Below are 15169 nucleotides of genomic sequence, written 5' to 3' on the forward strand. Positions count from 1 at the left end.
GAATAATTTAAGATGATTGGAGGATTTTGGACAGATTGGAGGTAGACTGGCTCCATTACAGGAATATGGATAAAACTGTGAAACTGTCGCCCCAGGTGCTCATTTAGAGGCTTATTATTGGTATTGGTTTGGCTCTATAGGGTAACCCTGCACTCATGTAGGTGGTTGTTGAGGCACCAGAATGTATACTGATCACCACCTTCCTTATAATAATATTAATTAAATTTTTAGAAATTGTCCTCAGCTGCCAATTTTGTTTCACCACCGCCCATTTGGGGAATGGATTAGTGGCCTTTTCACTCCAGTACAAACGCTGAGAAGATTTATCACTGTGTTTTCTTTTGTCCACTGTGGCAGTAAACTGATCTCCTAACTCTGTTTCTGCTCAACGAAACCAATATTTTAGTTGTTAACAGGTAAAGATGCCGACGATTGGCCTGAGAATTTATTTAAGAACATTCATGTAAGAAAAAAAAAAAAAAACACTATAGGTACAAAACATTGCAATATTCTTTCAAATTGTAAAATAGCAGCAGATCAGAACAATTTGGTCTGAATACTCATCTGAAAAGCATGAAAATCATATTTCAGGAGGCGGTGAGCTCGGACTTCTTCATACAGTAATGGTCAATAACGTTCAGCCCCAAAACACACAGCTGACAAATGAGAGTGCACCCCTGGGAAATGAGGTTAAGTGCCAAATGAGCATGAGAGAAACTTTCTAAATGTTATCGGACAGGGAGAGAGAGCAAGACCAAGAGTGCTGCTGTTGCCTGAAATCAGCTCTACAGATCTACATCTCACTGGCTTTGACGCACACTTGCGCTCTTCAAGTATTGGAATTCAGCTTTAGTTTAAGATTTGAGGTGGACTTGAAGCAATCACTTAAAAATGACTATGTAAAAGCAGTTAGGGTGAAGTCTTTGAGGTCCTGTGTGCACATATGTATGGACTCCCCTCTCTGCCCCAGCTTCCTTCTCCTCCCATTCACCCTCCCTTTTCTCCTCCCTGTTTCTGTTCCGCAGTGGAACACGGGTCATCCCGACCAGAGGCAGCCTGAGGCCGGTGACTGCTCAGCTCGGTGCCGCAGCGGAGGAAATGCCTGCTGGACTCTTCTCGGCCATTTAGTCGATCTCCGAGGATTTGCGTTTTCTCCGAAGTGCGTGGGATATCTGAAGCTCCGGGGTCTCCTCCGTGAGTCAGGATGCTTGGAAGAAGAGGGCATTTCACTTTGACACCAGTGGCACTTATTGGTGAGTAAGAAGCGAGGGGAGATGTGTGCATATGAGCGGATTTCATCCCACCTTCCACCTTTTGCTCACACGGCTGCTGCTGCGATGAACGCAGCCTGCACGCCCATTAAAGCTGCTGGCACCACAGTCTGCTCATAAACTGACCCGAAATACTTTCCGTCCGGACTGCACAGATGTTATTTCTGCCGGCCGCTGAGTGGCACTTAATTGTCTCTGCGCGCGTCGTGGAGACATTACAGCCGCTCAAACGTTGCGCCTTAATTGAACGCTGCCGGGCTGGAAAAAGAAAAATAAATCCTCTTCCTCCTGCACTGTCGCGTATTTTCACTGGGGCTCTGCTCAGGCTTCCCGATGCGTGTGCCATGTGGAATCTGTCACATACAGCTGAGGTGAAAAATGAACTTGGACTTCACAGCAGCACTGAGGGCTCGTCCCTCTGGTGATGGGACGGGATCTCAGGTTCCGCTCCAGCGCAGCAGCAGTGAATTAACTTCTAGGTCACATCCAAGTTGTTCAAATATAAGTGGAAAGTACCGATGAAGTTGAGAGAAAGCAAAACTCCTCTGAGTTTAGAGGGAGGAGAACAAAGTAAACAGTACTTGTCTCACTTTAAATCTCAGATTCCTACGCTTACATGTGATACTGGCTTGTGATGGTCATTAGAGAACTGAGTTAGATGGACCTGTGTGTGTGTGTGTGAGGGGATCAGCAGAAGCCCATCACATCATCACATCAATGTTAGGTTTCCTTACTTGGCCCAGTGTGCCCCCCCTCTGCCCCTCTGGTCTTCATATTTAGCTCCTCCAATCAGCTGCAGGCCATCGAACAACAAACTGTCTGTTAAGTAATCACAACCAGTCTTATTTACAGAGCTACTGCACTGTGTTGTGTTATTGCCTCCTGCCCGTTCCTGCACACTCCTCAGGGTACTTATTTTAGCACTTCGCTCTGAGCTGGAGGATTGTGACTCATTTGGGTTAGGCTGAGTTGGAAGCCCATGCTTGGAGATCCCAGGTTCTGCTATCGGAGCTGGCTTTGCCTGCCTCAAAGGCCTACACATGGTTATTGGAGAGGCAGCATTTAATCTTTGTGAATTCCTTATGGAGATGGGGCTACAGGTGGTTTGTGTTTGGTCGTGCCAACGAGAAGGGACATCTGGCTTTAATCAGTAAGTGTCAGACCTGAGTGTCCAAGTTTACTAAGGATGCCGACACCTTACCTCAGATTAGGGCTTCAAATGATTACTTTTAAATATATCTATCATTTAGTCAATAAATAGTTAGGAAAAATCCCAGAGACTGAGATGATGTCTCAAGAAATTGTTTGAAAAAGCTGAGGTGTAAAAAGGAGGAAATCCTCTCATTTGATAAGCTGGAACCAGCAAATGTTTCACTCAGTGTAAGACTTCATACATCATGTCTTACTAAATCAATGATATAAAGAATACCAGAGCCTCGCAGATCCTATGATAATGTGTTCTTGTTTTGTCCGCTGAGGTCCAAAAGCTTTTACAGACTAATGCAAAATCAGGAAAAAACAGCAAAACCTGAGAGGCCGGAACCAGCAAGTGTTTGTATCTGATTAAGCTGACACTGCTTGCAGAGCATCATGGAGATTTGTTGTCAGATATGCAACTGTGAAGTTTTTAAATCTAGGAACTGATTTGGATTCTAGAGATTTTGGTGTTCATATGATTCAACACACTGCACAGTGACTGCCCCTCTGGTTTGTCACATAGCCAGAATATAGATGTTTCTCATGTAGAATTTGATATCTGACTATAATTTTTCTTTTTCTTCCACAAAGATGAAGATGGGGTGAAAGGTTAGTCGAACCCAAACTGATTTAGATTCCTTGAAATTACCCCTCAGGGAATATCTCTCTCTACAGTTTCCCACATACAACACTTTTCTCTGCATATCTCAAAGCACACAGAAAACCGCAGAGGGCGACCACAGTGGACCGTTAATTCATTGGAAGTTGAAGGTCGAGGGATAAAAGTCTTAAGACGTTAAAGCTTGGAGTTCAATTTATGAGGCTGGCAAGACTGAAGAGGGAACTTGGCCATTGCTGTTCTTAGTAATTTACCCCCCCCTCCTTGTGATTTCCCTGCTATTAATTTGAATCAGCCTCTTTCTTATGTTGCAGCAATTAGCTGTAATTGACATCAACTAAGTGATTAAGAGCAGATAATGCTCACTTACGCTCTTCTTCTTTTTCAGCATCTGTGAAGAATACATTTTCTAGCATTCCTATGTTTGTGTCAGTGTATCTTGCAGCAGGAAGGTATGTACTCTTGCATACACATGGACTATGCAAAGAGAATTTTTTTTTATCGTGTTGATGTCTGCTGGCTGCATTATAAGACTGTCAGAAACCTTTGGGTACCACAATATGTCATGAATGAGAAACTAGAGACTAGCATTTTAATGATAGCAGATGGCACTCTGGTTTTGGTGGTTTGAACTTCGTGTTTGGGGAGTCTCTCTCACTTCGTTTCCACTTCTAGAAATATAAATCAACCTATTCTTCATATGCCACCCAGAAAAACATGTATTAGCCTTTAAATCTATGAAGCTGTTTGACTTTGGAGGAAGTAGCACCAGATAAGAATTTAGATGCAAAATATCGTAAAATTGTATATATATATATATATATATATATATATATATATATAAACAAAACAACAACCCAACAACCACACCTACCTAAACTGACTTATTGGATACCATCAAAACAGAAGAGAGACAAATTCAGGCCAGAAGACTGTTCCTTTTTTGACCAATTATTGGACATAACTAGATGACTAGATTCGGTGATTCTGTGAAATTGTGTCATTCACATGTGCTTGCAGGACATATAGACGTGTAATGTTGTCAGACTTTAGGTTGAACATTGCACAGGAAACACTGAACTTCCCCCTGACTGGCAATGTGATGGTTGCCATATAAACCTTTGTGATGACGTCTGCAACTTGCACTGCAAATTATGAAAGTTTATTAGCTGAATAGTTAATGGACCATTTGATGATTGGTTAGATAATTTCCAACGTGAAGAGAGACTCCCGAAGAAAAGTTATGCTTTCTATAAGATTTATGTTACGGATGAAATACAGGAAACATGATAAAATAAGGGCAGTAAAATGAATACAAATGAAATCGTACTCTGCCACAACTGTCAGATTCTCCATGCCTCCTTGTGCAAAGCTTTCTCTCCCTAATCGTGTATTTATGTAAAAATTCTGAATGAATATGAGAGTCAAAGTTTGAAAACTCGCTTTATGTCAAATTAATTCTTAATCTATTTTTGGCATCTCAGGAAAAATATCAAAATGCACACATTTTTAAAAGTATTAAGATTATTTTGTTTCCCATTCAAATTCAACAAAGAAGGTTAGTAATTAATATCTCTTGACATTCGTTTTCAGCGACGCTGAACCTATCTGGGCAAATCGCATGAGAAACCTCATGCTGCCAATGTTCAGGCAGGGAAGACAGGTATATGTATATCTTTAATGTGTTGCACTCTGTAGGTGAACACTATGCAGAATAGCATATCTTCCCATACAAAGATAGAGATTCAAGCAGAGGTTCAAAGTTTCAGCCCCGAATGTGTGAAACCACAGAGGCCCCCCACATGACTCAGTTTCAAACTCTGGTGCCTCAAACCACTAAAATGTGTTAGTGATACTGCTGTCTGTGCAGCATGTGGCTGCCATGAAGCTACAGTTTGCAGAGATGCATGATTTTCAAGTTCGGGTAAACATCACTGCATTCAGCTGCTCCCTTCGGTCTGTTTGCCTTTAATGAACAGGAAATACTGAAACAGCGACAGAGAGATGGACAGCAAAGACTTGGATCCATTTTGCGAACCAGTCCATAACAATCAGTGCATTTTATTAATCCTGTTAGTGTACTTCAGACAGCAGTATTGGCCCTGACATTTAGCACAGATATCAATGATGCTCAGAGGATTTGTCTTTTGGTGATTCAGTTACATTTCCAACCGTGCCACAAGTTTTCACTCAGTAATATTCAACATGTACAAGTTGGATTGGCACAACATGCAAGATAGACTTCCAGAAGAAGGAGCATAATGACCTCAATGACATGAGCACCATTGTGCTTAATTACAGCCTCAGAGAACCACAAGCATATCTGCAGTCTCCCAGTCACTCCTTTTTCCCTTGTTAACCATAGTAGTGGTGTGGTTCCGTGGATGGAAATGTCAGTTGGTCGACTACTTTGGTCCAGAGTAATATCTCAACATCTACTTGGTGGATTGCCACGACTTTTTCCAGAGACAGTCATGGTCTCAGTGGAGGGATATGAATGACTTGGGCGAGGCCCCGATTTTTCCTCTAGCGCCACCAGTCGATTCTTTGACGTTCAGAAGTAAAACTGTCGGATGAATTAACCTGCAACTTCAGAGAGGATCAGACAGGAAAGGAAACTGTTCATGTTAAATTACCACTAATATGAGGTCACCTTCAGGAATAGGTATTGTGTTAGAAGTAACATAAACCCCCCCCCCCTTGTTCTTGGATAGTTGTGTACATGCAGTAGATGTTTCTCATCAAGTATTTGTCTTTTTTTTTTTGGGCTGTGATCGAATGGAAAATTTTCTATCAGATTTTGCACGTGCCGTTAAACTGATTGACTTAAGTGATTTTCCGTTGATTACATTCCAAAAACTGCTCGGCTGAAGTGGGAGCATTCGTGCTAAATGTAGCAAAGTGCAATGGAATCCGACTCAGCAAATTAGATGGAACTAGATGGAAATAGAAGCGTGGAGTAATAATGAGATTATGGCTTCAACTAATACCTGACACAAACCATTGTGTTGTCAACAGAACTGGTGACATCAGCTGTTTATCTCAATGAATCAACTCCTGATGTGACATGGCAGCAGTGTGAGGAAACATTGGGATTCATTTGCTTTTTTGCCAATTTCTCAGAATTGAAATAATATTTGAATTTAACTTTCAGACAACGAATGTGACAGTGTTTGAATAATGGAGTATAGCCCGAAGTGTTGGCAAACCTAATCTTCCTATAAGTGGCCTCTGAGCCCAAAAGTAAACACAAAGACTCCTGTAGCACTGAGATAAGTGCAAGATAATCCTTAAACTTCACCCAACACCATCCACACACAGGAAAGAATCCGATACGTGTCAGAAAAGTGTCCAAATAAACAAGACCCCCGTGAAGGTGCAACATCACATCTCCTGTCAGCTTACACAGGTCTTACCCTCTTCAAAAGGTCAAGCCACACACAGACACACATGTGTCAAACCCACGCACACATACACGGTGAACCCATAAAAGCATTCAGCATCTGTTTCACGCCCCATCACTCGTCACCGCTTTTCTTCAAACTGCTACAATTTCAGCATTTCAGAAGAATCATCTTAAACTTGTTAAGCACTGAATAATTGTTTCCATATTGACGAAATTTCTAAAATGCTTTAAGACAACAGGCACACACTGGACTGTCAGTTCACTGAATACTTAATGTTATAAAGATTAGCATATAATAATTATTATTAATAATAATAATAATAATAATAATAATTAGAATCTTTCCCTTTAGTTGACCTCGCTCAGCCATGACCTCACTCAGTAAGTAGTTTTTCGGTCAGATGACCTCTGGCACTGCACAGCGGTGAGGCATCAGGGCAAAGAGGAGGGAGGCAGAGGCAGCAGCTGAGTAGACAGGGGGGGGAAGGACAGTGGGCGAAGAGAGTCTCAGACAAGGGAGGAGAAGGCATTATCATCAGGAAAACAGAGAAACGCGCAGAAGTTAAAAAGAGGCTGGACAATCACTATTTCACTTTTCAAACAGGGAAAAGGCCCAGTTGTCTTGGAATCCGGTTGGCTTTATATTCATTGCGAAAGCAAAGTGTCACAACAAAATTAGGAGCTGCTCCTCCATCTGGTGCACTCCTTGCAACCTCTCTACACAATATTATAGCAGTGAAGAGGTTCTGCTTGACAAGCAACATTTGCTGTTTGTGAGTGACTTTCAAAATGACCCATTTGTACAGAAATAGTGCAACATATTGAGAAACATGAACATTTGCTCTCTTGCTGAGCATTACATGCAATGATAAGCATTAATCCCTTAAATGTGTTGAGCATGGAATAAGAGGAAAGAGGGTTACTTCCCCATACACTGAAAACACCCCCCCTTTTTTTTCTTTTCAGAGAAAGGTTCATGCTGTAATTTTGGCTAACTATCGCCTTATCTTTCTTGTCAAACTATTTAGATTAAGTCAAGCCATCAATGATTACCCTGACCAATAAAACTGATCTCCTGTTTAATCTTTGTTTATGCAGTGGTATAATAATGCCATACATCCTTTGGCGCTGAGAGAGGAAAGTCCTTATTGGTGGCAGCTGATATTCTGGTAAATGATGAGGATAGCATCACTGATTAAAATCAGTCAGTGCTTCTTGGAGAGTTCCAAGAAATTAGTTTGAAAAGCACTTTTTATTTTGGGTGTAGTTTTGATAAAGTAATTTGTAAAACAGGATTTAGGCCAGTCAACAGCCATTTCCATTCCATCATTGTGCATATCAAAACACACGACATCTGATCAGGCACACACACAAACCCATAGAGAGTAAGAAACTATTTTTTATGTATTACAAGGATACTTCTCCTAAAACAATTTTTTGCTGAATTAGGGACACACCTTCTTCTTGCTCTACAAAGTAACAGTCTAAAACACTCCATGTGATTATTTAAAAGTGTTTGTCAAAGCAAATTGCTGACTTTGACAGATCACTGCAGCAGGTCCTGCTGACAACAGTTTTGGACTCGCAGTATATTGTGGGGGGGGGGGGAGCATTTCCTTCTTCAAAATTGCTAGAAATAGTTGATAAAGATGGAATGTTTGAGTATGTGCTGGTTTGGAGATGCTGACTGTAAAGGTTTTAAATACACACACATACTTGTAGCCCCCTGGGTCTCACTACCTGTGAAGTGCTGATAGCTTGAATCCTGGTTGGATGTGTCTCTCTCTGCATCTGTGCACCAGGCCGCCCTCCCCCTATCTGTCTCGCAGGCCAGCAGTGGTCCAGAGCTATCCATCAAACTGGCATCATACAGGCACTGCTGGGGTAGTGGCGTCTGCCCGGGGCAACATGTTTGCATTAACCTCTGCAACAAGAGGCCAACGTGATGGCCTTCTCCCAGAGAAAAGTTTCATGGGAAAGAAACATAGCTGTACTTATTGGAGCTTGCAGTGAGCTCTAGGCCTGAATAAAGCATATTATGTAGGCAGTCAGGACCTGCTACTGTATTTGTTAAGGCCTTTTTTTCCTCATAACAAACAAGTCAACAACATTAAGCAGCTCCACTTAAGGTTGACAAATCTATTAGATTTTGCAACAATGATGATCCTGATATTCCTCCATAAAGCACAACAATGTATACCTAAAAACATCTCTGTTCAAATTATACTGATATTGGACATGTTAAAATGCTTTGTTTTCTGTATTACGGGGAAAAATCTGAAAAGACTCTTTGACCTGTTTGCCTGCATCTTTTGAGGTCTCTTTTGTCATTTCCTCAAGTGTCTATTCTTGACTGAAAATGTACATCTAGGCTTGGAAATATGTTTTAGCTGATTCAGGCAATTTGGGGTCTTTGGTTGTGAGAGGAAATCAACATTAATGGTTGGGTATCACGGCATTAGTTGGTCAGAAACAAGTCAACAACAGGCGGAGGTCCAAAAACAACCATGTATGCTGATATACCCACTAGGAGTAAAATTTGCTATATGAATGAATGACAATGAAGTAGACCTTCAATCTTGAACCCTGGGAAGATTTCTGGGAACTAAATAGTGCAGGGCAGGGAGACAGTAGAACGCAGGTTTAGACACATTAGGGGAGAAGCAGGTAATCAAACAGGAGGGATGACACAAGAGGTATGTGTACAAAATGAAACGGCAAGTTTGACGGTATAACAGAGCAGGAAAGACCTTGGTTGGCTGTCACGGGGGAAGGAAGGGAAGTGATCTGGATCTGTAAAATTTCAGTTATGCCACCACAGACTGACTCACAGACATTATAACTCACGATCAATGTTTTACTTTTTGTCAAGGTCTTAGTGTAAACGTTACATTTCTGTTTTTGCCTGTTTATCTGTACAGTATTTAGGTTGGATGTGTTCTTCCTGTTTAGTGTTTTCTTTTGCTGTTATCAAGTAGCCTTGAAAAAACAGACACAGAGACAAAACATCAAGGGGAGTCGTGAGTTTCTGTAAACACATCTGCGTGTTTGACAAAGAGGGAGTGTGTTGGGGGGGTTCACCCCGAGCTGACACTTATACGTTTGAAAAATGTTTCCCTTTTCTTTGAACTCAAATCGACAGCGAGCTGAAGTCTTCCCCTCTGACAAATGACGTCATGTCTGCAGTAGCCTCATATTGTGTTTTTCAAATGTGTAATTACAATGAAGGAGAAAGAGTCATTGGGAGTTCATTCAACTGAAATGAAAGTTTTTGCAAAAGAAGTTTTAGAAAAATCAAAACAATTGTTTAATATATTGTTGCCAATTAGAAAACAGTCATGCATGAAATGAAAGTGACAACAATTTTTTTTGTTTTTGTTTTTTTTGTTTTTTCAGTTTGAGAACTGGACATGACAGCAGCATATTTTATATCCTTTATTCATATGAACAAGTTAGTGTAAGCACTGAGCAGCCTCTTTAAATCACACAGTCTGCAGAGTGTCTGTAAGCATTTTATTATTACTGCTCTGTGTGCTTTTCCTTTTTAATCCACTATGTTTACAAAACAGCCCATAACTAGCAATTAGATTAATCTGCTGTTATGAATCTGACAAAAAAAAAAAACAAAAAACAACAACAACAAAACAAAACACTGGAGCTGCTCTATTTAGGGCTGAAAAGAGATGGGCGTGTCTCTTCCTTTTTAACTGATGTACAGAATATACTAAAATTGTTTAATAAATAATATACCTCCAACACATTATATCCCATCTATAGTTTGCACTGTAACAATTTAATGAACAATAATCTGGCCAATGTTAGTAACACTTTCAGGAGGTAACTTCATCTGGCTGTTGCAAAGAATCAGTGACAGCACTCCCCATTAGACATTTCAGTTTGTGTACAGATTAAATAAACAAAATACAGATTAGCATGTCGGTTTGGGACTTTCAGAGGTGCTAATGGGTCTACATTTGAGCCTTGGGGAGAACCAAACCAATTCACCCCTTTTCCCGTCTGCTAAGGTAAGATTAACTAATTACCTCCAGCCGAGGCCTTAATATAACGCCCTGACATGAGAGCGGTATCGACCATCTGGTCTATCGCTTGGAAAGAAGGTTATTTACCAAAGTGTTCTAAACTAGTCCTCCAAGAGCAGCAGTCTTCTGGAAATGACGCCTTTATCAGCTTCATCGATTAAACAGACATTGAGCTCCAGATCACCACAGAGCTACTTCCCAATTGCTCTTCCTATAAGTGAATGGCACCAGTCCATCGAAACAGCAGACAGTGAGCTCAAAGCACTCTGCCCTCCATGTATTCCTGCAGCACTAATTAAAATTTAAGACAAATAAGTGGACAGTGCGGATCGATGTGTTGTGGTTTGTTAAGGGGAAATCTGGCTGCAGAGTCTCAGTGTCACTTGATTATTAAAAACACACTAAAGATGGAGCACATGAACTGCACGGTGACTTTGCAATACTACAATTAGACTATTCCAGCTGTACCACGTGCTGCTTAATATACAGTTCAAGGTGTGTTATTTAAAATGAGACGTGGAGTTGTTATTATGTCAGAATTGCTGACAAAGAACTTTGCATGAAGTTGTGCAGTCTGTGTGCCCAGGATAAGAGATGGTTCAACTCCTTTTTTTTCTCCTCATTATGAGCTCACTTGTAGCTCTGTTTTCTTTCAAAGCTTCTCTTTGTTTTTACTGACTCTTATTCCAAATAAACCTGCTGTGATGCTTGTAAGTGTTGGCGATTAGAAGGAATATGGAGTTTACCCACAAGCTAGTGGCCGTGCTATTTTCTCTACCCACTGCCCTGAGACATGATTATTTTTGCATGTTGCTTATTGATTCTGGGGGACGGTCATTCTTTGACCCCTGGGTGTGTGTATTTTTAGTTTCTCTGGAGGTATTTGATGTATCCCAGAAGCCCACGCCAGCATCCCAGCCGCTCCCTGTGAAAACTGTAGTGATCAGCAGATTTGCGCAGCCGTACTATGTGTATGCGTCTGCTGGATGGATACGGGTCGCAGGGTGTCACACACCCCTCCATTATAGCCAGAGAATTTAGGGGAAGGGGATGAAAGCTTTGACAACCATCAGGGGGGATGATGTCATGCGTGGGTTTCTGCTTGTAATCCTGCATGTCCTTTGCACTGGTGAGGGGGGAAGAAAAGCTCCGGAGGATACATCTGGATGTTTCAGAGTCTGGAATCTGACACCAGTCAGTGAATGAAAGGACACTTAAAGAAATGCTGGGATGGTTGGTAGGAGATGATAAGATGATGAATAGAAGGAGGAAGTAGTAGAGAGATGCATGAACTGGGACGGGAGGGTCGAGGATGAATGAATGAATGGGTGCGGGAAAGGAAGTAGATTAAACAGTGTGCAGTGTTGAGGGACCTGATATTTATTTATTAGCATTTTTTTTTTTTCCTATCCCAGAAGAGACTCACAGACGGCATCGTCTGTTTACCCATCGACCATATTAGTCCAGACTGAGGCAACTGAACGTAAGATGAATTCAGTGAAAGTGACTCACCAAATTTGAAGTTTGGTTTAAGTTCACTGCTGTGCTTACAGGTAAACAATCACTGTTGGTACTACATACATGTTTTTACCATTGTCATATTCAGCAAGAAAAGGGAACTACTCTAAACTGAACGAATATGACTGTATCTCAGAGAAATTTCATCTTATGAAGACAAACAATCCTACATCTGCAACCTCGTGTCCACTGCACACCCACATAATCCACACTTGGGAAGGCCAAATGAGAAAACTGACGAAAATTAAAGTGAGCAAAGCTGGAATGCTGCAGCCGTTGATGATTCCCATGGCATTCAGAGCAACAGTGTGGATGCAGTTAGAGCTCTAAAGAAGAGTGTGCTGAAAATGGACGCAAGACAAAGCACAGGCTGTGGAGAATAAAAGCAGATAAAAACAAGTGAACAAAGGAGGAAATCTGGAAATATTTCAGTTTCATAACTTCGAAGCTGCCCATCGCTATGCCAAAAATGAAGCTACTCTCCCTTTGCCAGGAGCATCTGAAGTTAAATGCCAACACATGGCCAAGAAAAGCTCCAGGTCTACCCAAAGCACCTTTCTGACCTGTTGAAGAGTCAAACACCAGTCACCCACAGAACATACATGAATTCATACATTTATCGATGAATTCACTGCAGCTGATGTATCATTGAGATTATCCAATTTATGAGCTGTTGTAGACGATTACTTACTTTATTTGTAGGAAATTTCTTTTTGTGGTTCTTTCTTGGATCATCTTTTCAAGCGAAGTGCTTCTCACCACCGCTGATTAGGGCTGAGTTTCAGGGTTACTTAATGACATTGCTGGCCACAGGTGTTGATTTGTGTGAAGCTTTAAAGCCGGTTATAGCTGGTTAGATGTGTTACAGATTAGCAGGTGCCAGTTGTGTGTGTTTTTACTGTGGCTGAACATGGCTTTGATGCCCACAGGGTCATTTTTATAGCCGGCTTGATGTCTCACAGGCCAACAGGTGCTAATCTGTGTGGTTTTCTGCTCTGGCTGTATCAAGAAAATCCGACTTTTTCTGCTTTGCTTGATGTATTCCAGGGTTGTTAAATGGCAACGTTTTGATAACTGTGGTTGAGAGGGAAGTCGGGTTTTATTGTGGGTTAGTGTGGCTGACAGACTGCCAGGATCAATCAGGACGTCAAAGAGCTGAACTGGAAACAGACTCCTTGTGGTCCTAAATCTGTGGCATTTCAGACAATTTACATTCAGCATGTCCAGCCAACAACAATTAGGTTTTTCTTGCAATAAACAATGACACACATTGATTATGGTGTGTCTGCTAGCTGCCCCGTTTGCACTTTGACAAGACTGACTCATTGTCTTCCTAAGTAGTAGCATGAACGTCACATAAACAGAGGGCCGGCCACAAATTCAGTCTTCTGTGTCTACACAGGAAGCATTCAGGAACACTGTTGGCTGTAGGCCTCTTGTGTATTGGCAGCACTCAGAGATGAATTCACAATGACTGTAGTTCTACTCATAAAACATAAAAAATTAAAAATAGACTTACTTAGGAACACGCTTTGGATTGCATTCCTGCAAGGTTGTACATGAGCACAGCAGTCCAAGTGGCAGGCCGACCAACACGGAGCCTCACAGAGTATATGAACCATCCAGACAGTGATGGACACCTTTATTTTCCAACTCCTCAGAGACTTATGAGGCCATTTCCATTCATAAAGGCCAAGCCCACTTATTGGTTTTCCAAGGCAGATGTTGGACTAACTCATGAAAATGGATGGTTATGTAACTCACTGATTCTGATTTTTAAGTGAAGTGGATTCATGAGACACCAAGCTTGGCAAAATGAGACGGGTATACACCAAAGAGGTGTCTGTCAGGAGACAAAGGGAGCTCCTGGATGATTTACAGTCCAGTCCAGGGTGACTGTGAACTGAGCTCAGTCATTGATAAATGGAAAATGTCTATTTGGCAAGAGTCCATCTTAAATCAGCTAAATTAAGGAGTGTGTATCCATATAAGTATGTGTACCTGGGGATTTCAGGAGATGTCTGTAATCAGGTTAATAGGAACAGGAAATGGAGCTTCTCTGAGAGATAGAGGGGGGTAACAGAGGAAGCACAGAAACAAATGAGGGAGAAGCAGAGGGGATTGTATTACTTGGCTGGGATTCCAGTGTATGACTCTGCAGATTTGCTTCTCTCTCTGCTGTTTGTCTCTGTCCTCCCTTTATCAGATGGGAATGTTAAAGAATCTATATGTGATCAACATCTAAACCTGACTGGATGATGACTGGCTAAAGTATTTTTTTTATATAACTCCTCTTTGTAAAATTTTGGCCATCAGATGGCTGATTTTTATTATTATTTTTATTTATTTATTTTTTTGGTGTGATTTTTTTGCAGTATTCTCCAAGAACACATATACTACTGATCTGTCATCAGTTGTGCAGGTATTTGGTCTTAAACCAAAGCGTCAGTAAGATTGAAATTTTAGTGCTGATGAAATATTACCAAATTAATTATCAAATCTTCTCTAAAGACAAACATGAATGTGTCAACACATTTTATGATTTCCCGCCAGCTGTATGTGCCTCTGCACAGCTTTAAGCTGGCGCAAGAAGACAAATCAGATGACCATCAGCAGTCGGGTTAGCTGAGTTCATTCTCAAAGTTTCATAGCGGTCTGTCTAATAACTGCAGGAATATTTCAGTCTGGAACAAAGTGGTGGACCGGCTGACAAACAGTATCCTTCCAGTTAATGGCTTCAGTTCGTACTAAATATGGAAGCTCTCTATTTTGTTTGGGTCAGAGACATTAAACACAAAGCAGCATCATCATCAAAAGAATAAATAGCTGCTTTTTTGTTTGTGTCTCTATGTATGTGGTCTGTGTCCACACGCTCTTTGTTGTGCTCTCACTGTCCTCCTCCTCTTCTGCACTCCCTCACAAAACCGGGAATAGAATAAATTATACCAGAGGAATTCCCTGGCACAGTTGATATAAAGAGTGTCATTGTTTTGCCAGCACAATGAGACATGGACGGATTTATATAGAGCTTCTGTGATATACTCAACTCAGTGACAGACGGACGCAGACTGCGCAGAGAGCAGAGAAGAAATCATTGTCCTGCAGGTCAGACTGGACT

The 15169-nt window shown here is 41.3% G+C and overlaps 1 protein-coding gene across 4 annotated transcripts in view; it reads left to right on the forward strand.

The window, feature by feature from the left end:
* itga1 (integrin, alpha 1) overlaps positions 1 to 15169 on the forward strand; it is a 48979-nt gene that overhangs the window by 10143 nt on the left and 23667 nt on the right. Inside the window, exons 1-2 of one of the 4 annotated variants that reach the window (XM_029515264.1) lie at positions 741 to 866; positions 1026 to 1253. In XM_029515264.1, the coding sequence (XP_029371124.1) occupies positions 1205 to 1253 (49 nt within the window). In that variant the 5' untranslated portion in view covers positions 741 to 866; positions 1026 to 1204. Of the gene's footprint in view, positions 1 to 740; positions 1254 to 2241; positions 2422 to 15169 lie in introns of those variants that run through there. The other 3 variants (XM_029515266.1, XM_029515263.1, XM_029515267.1) reach the window with 3 other exon arrangements.

This window comes from Echeneis naucrates, chromosome 12 (assembly GCF_900963305.1).
Source record: "Echeneis naucrates chromosome 12, fEcheNa1.1, whole genome shotgun sequence".
Classification (NCBI taxonomy): domain Eukaryota; kingdom Metazoa; phylum Chordata; class Actinopteri; order Carangiformes; family Echeneidae; genus Echeneis; species Echeneis naucrates.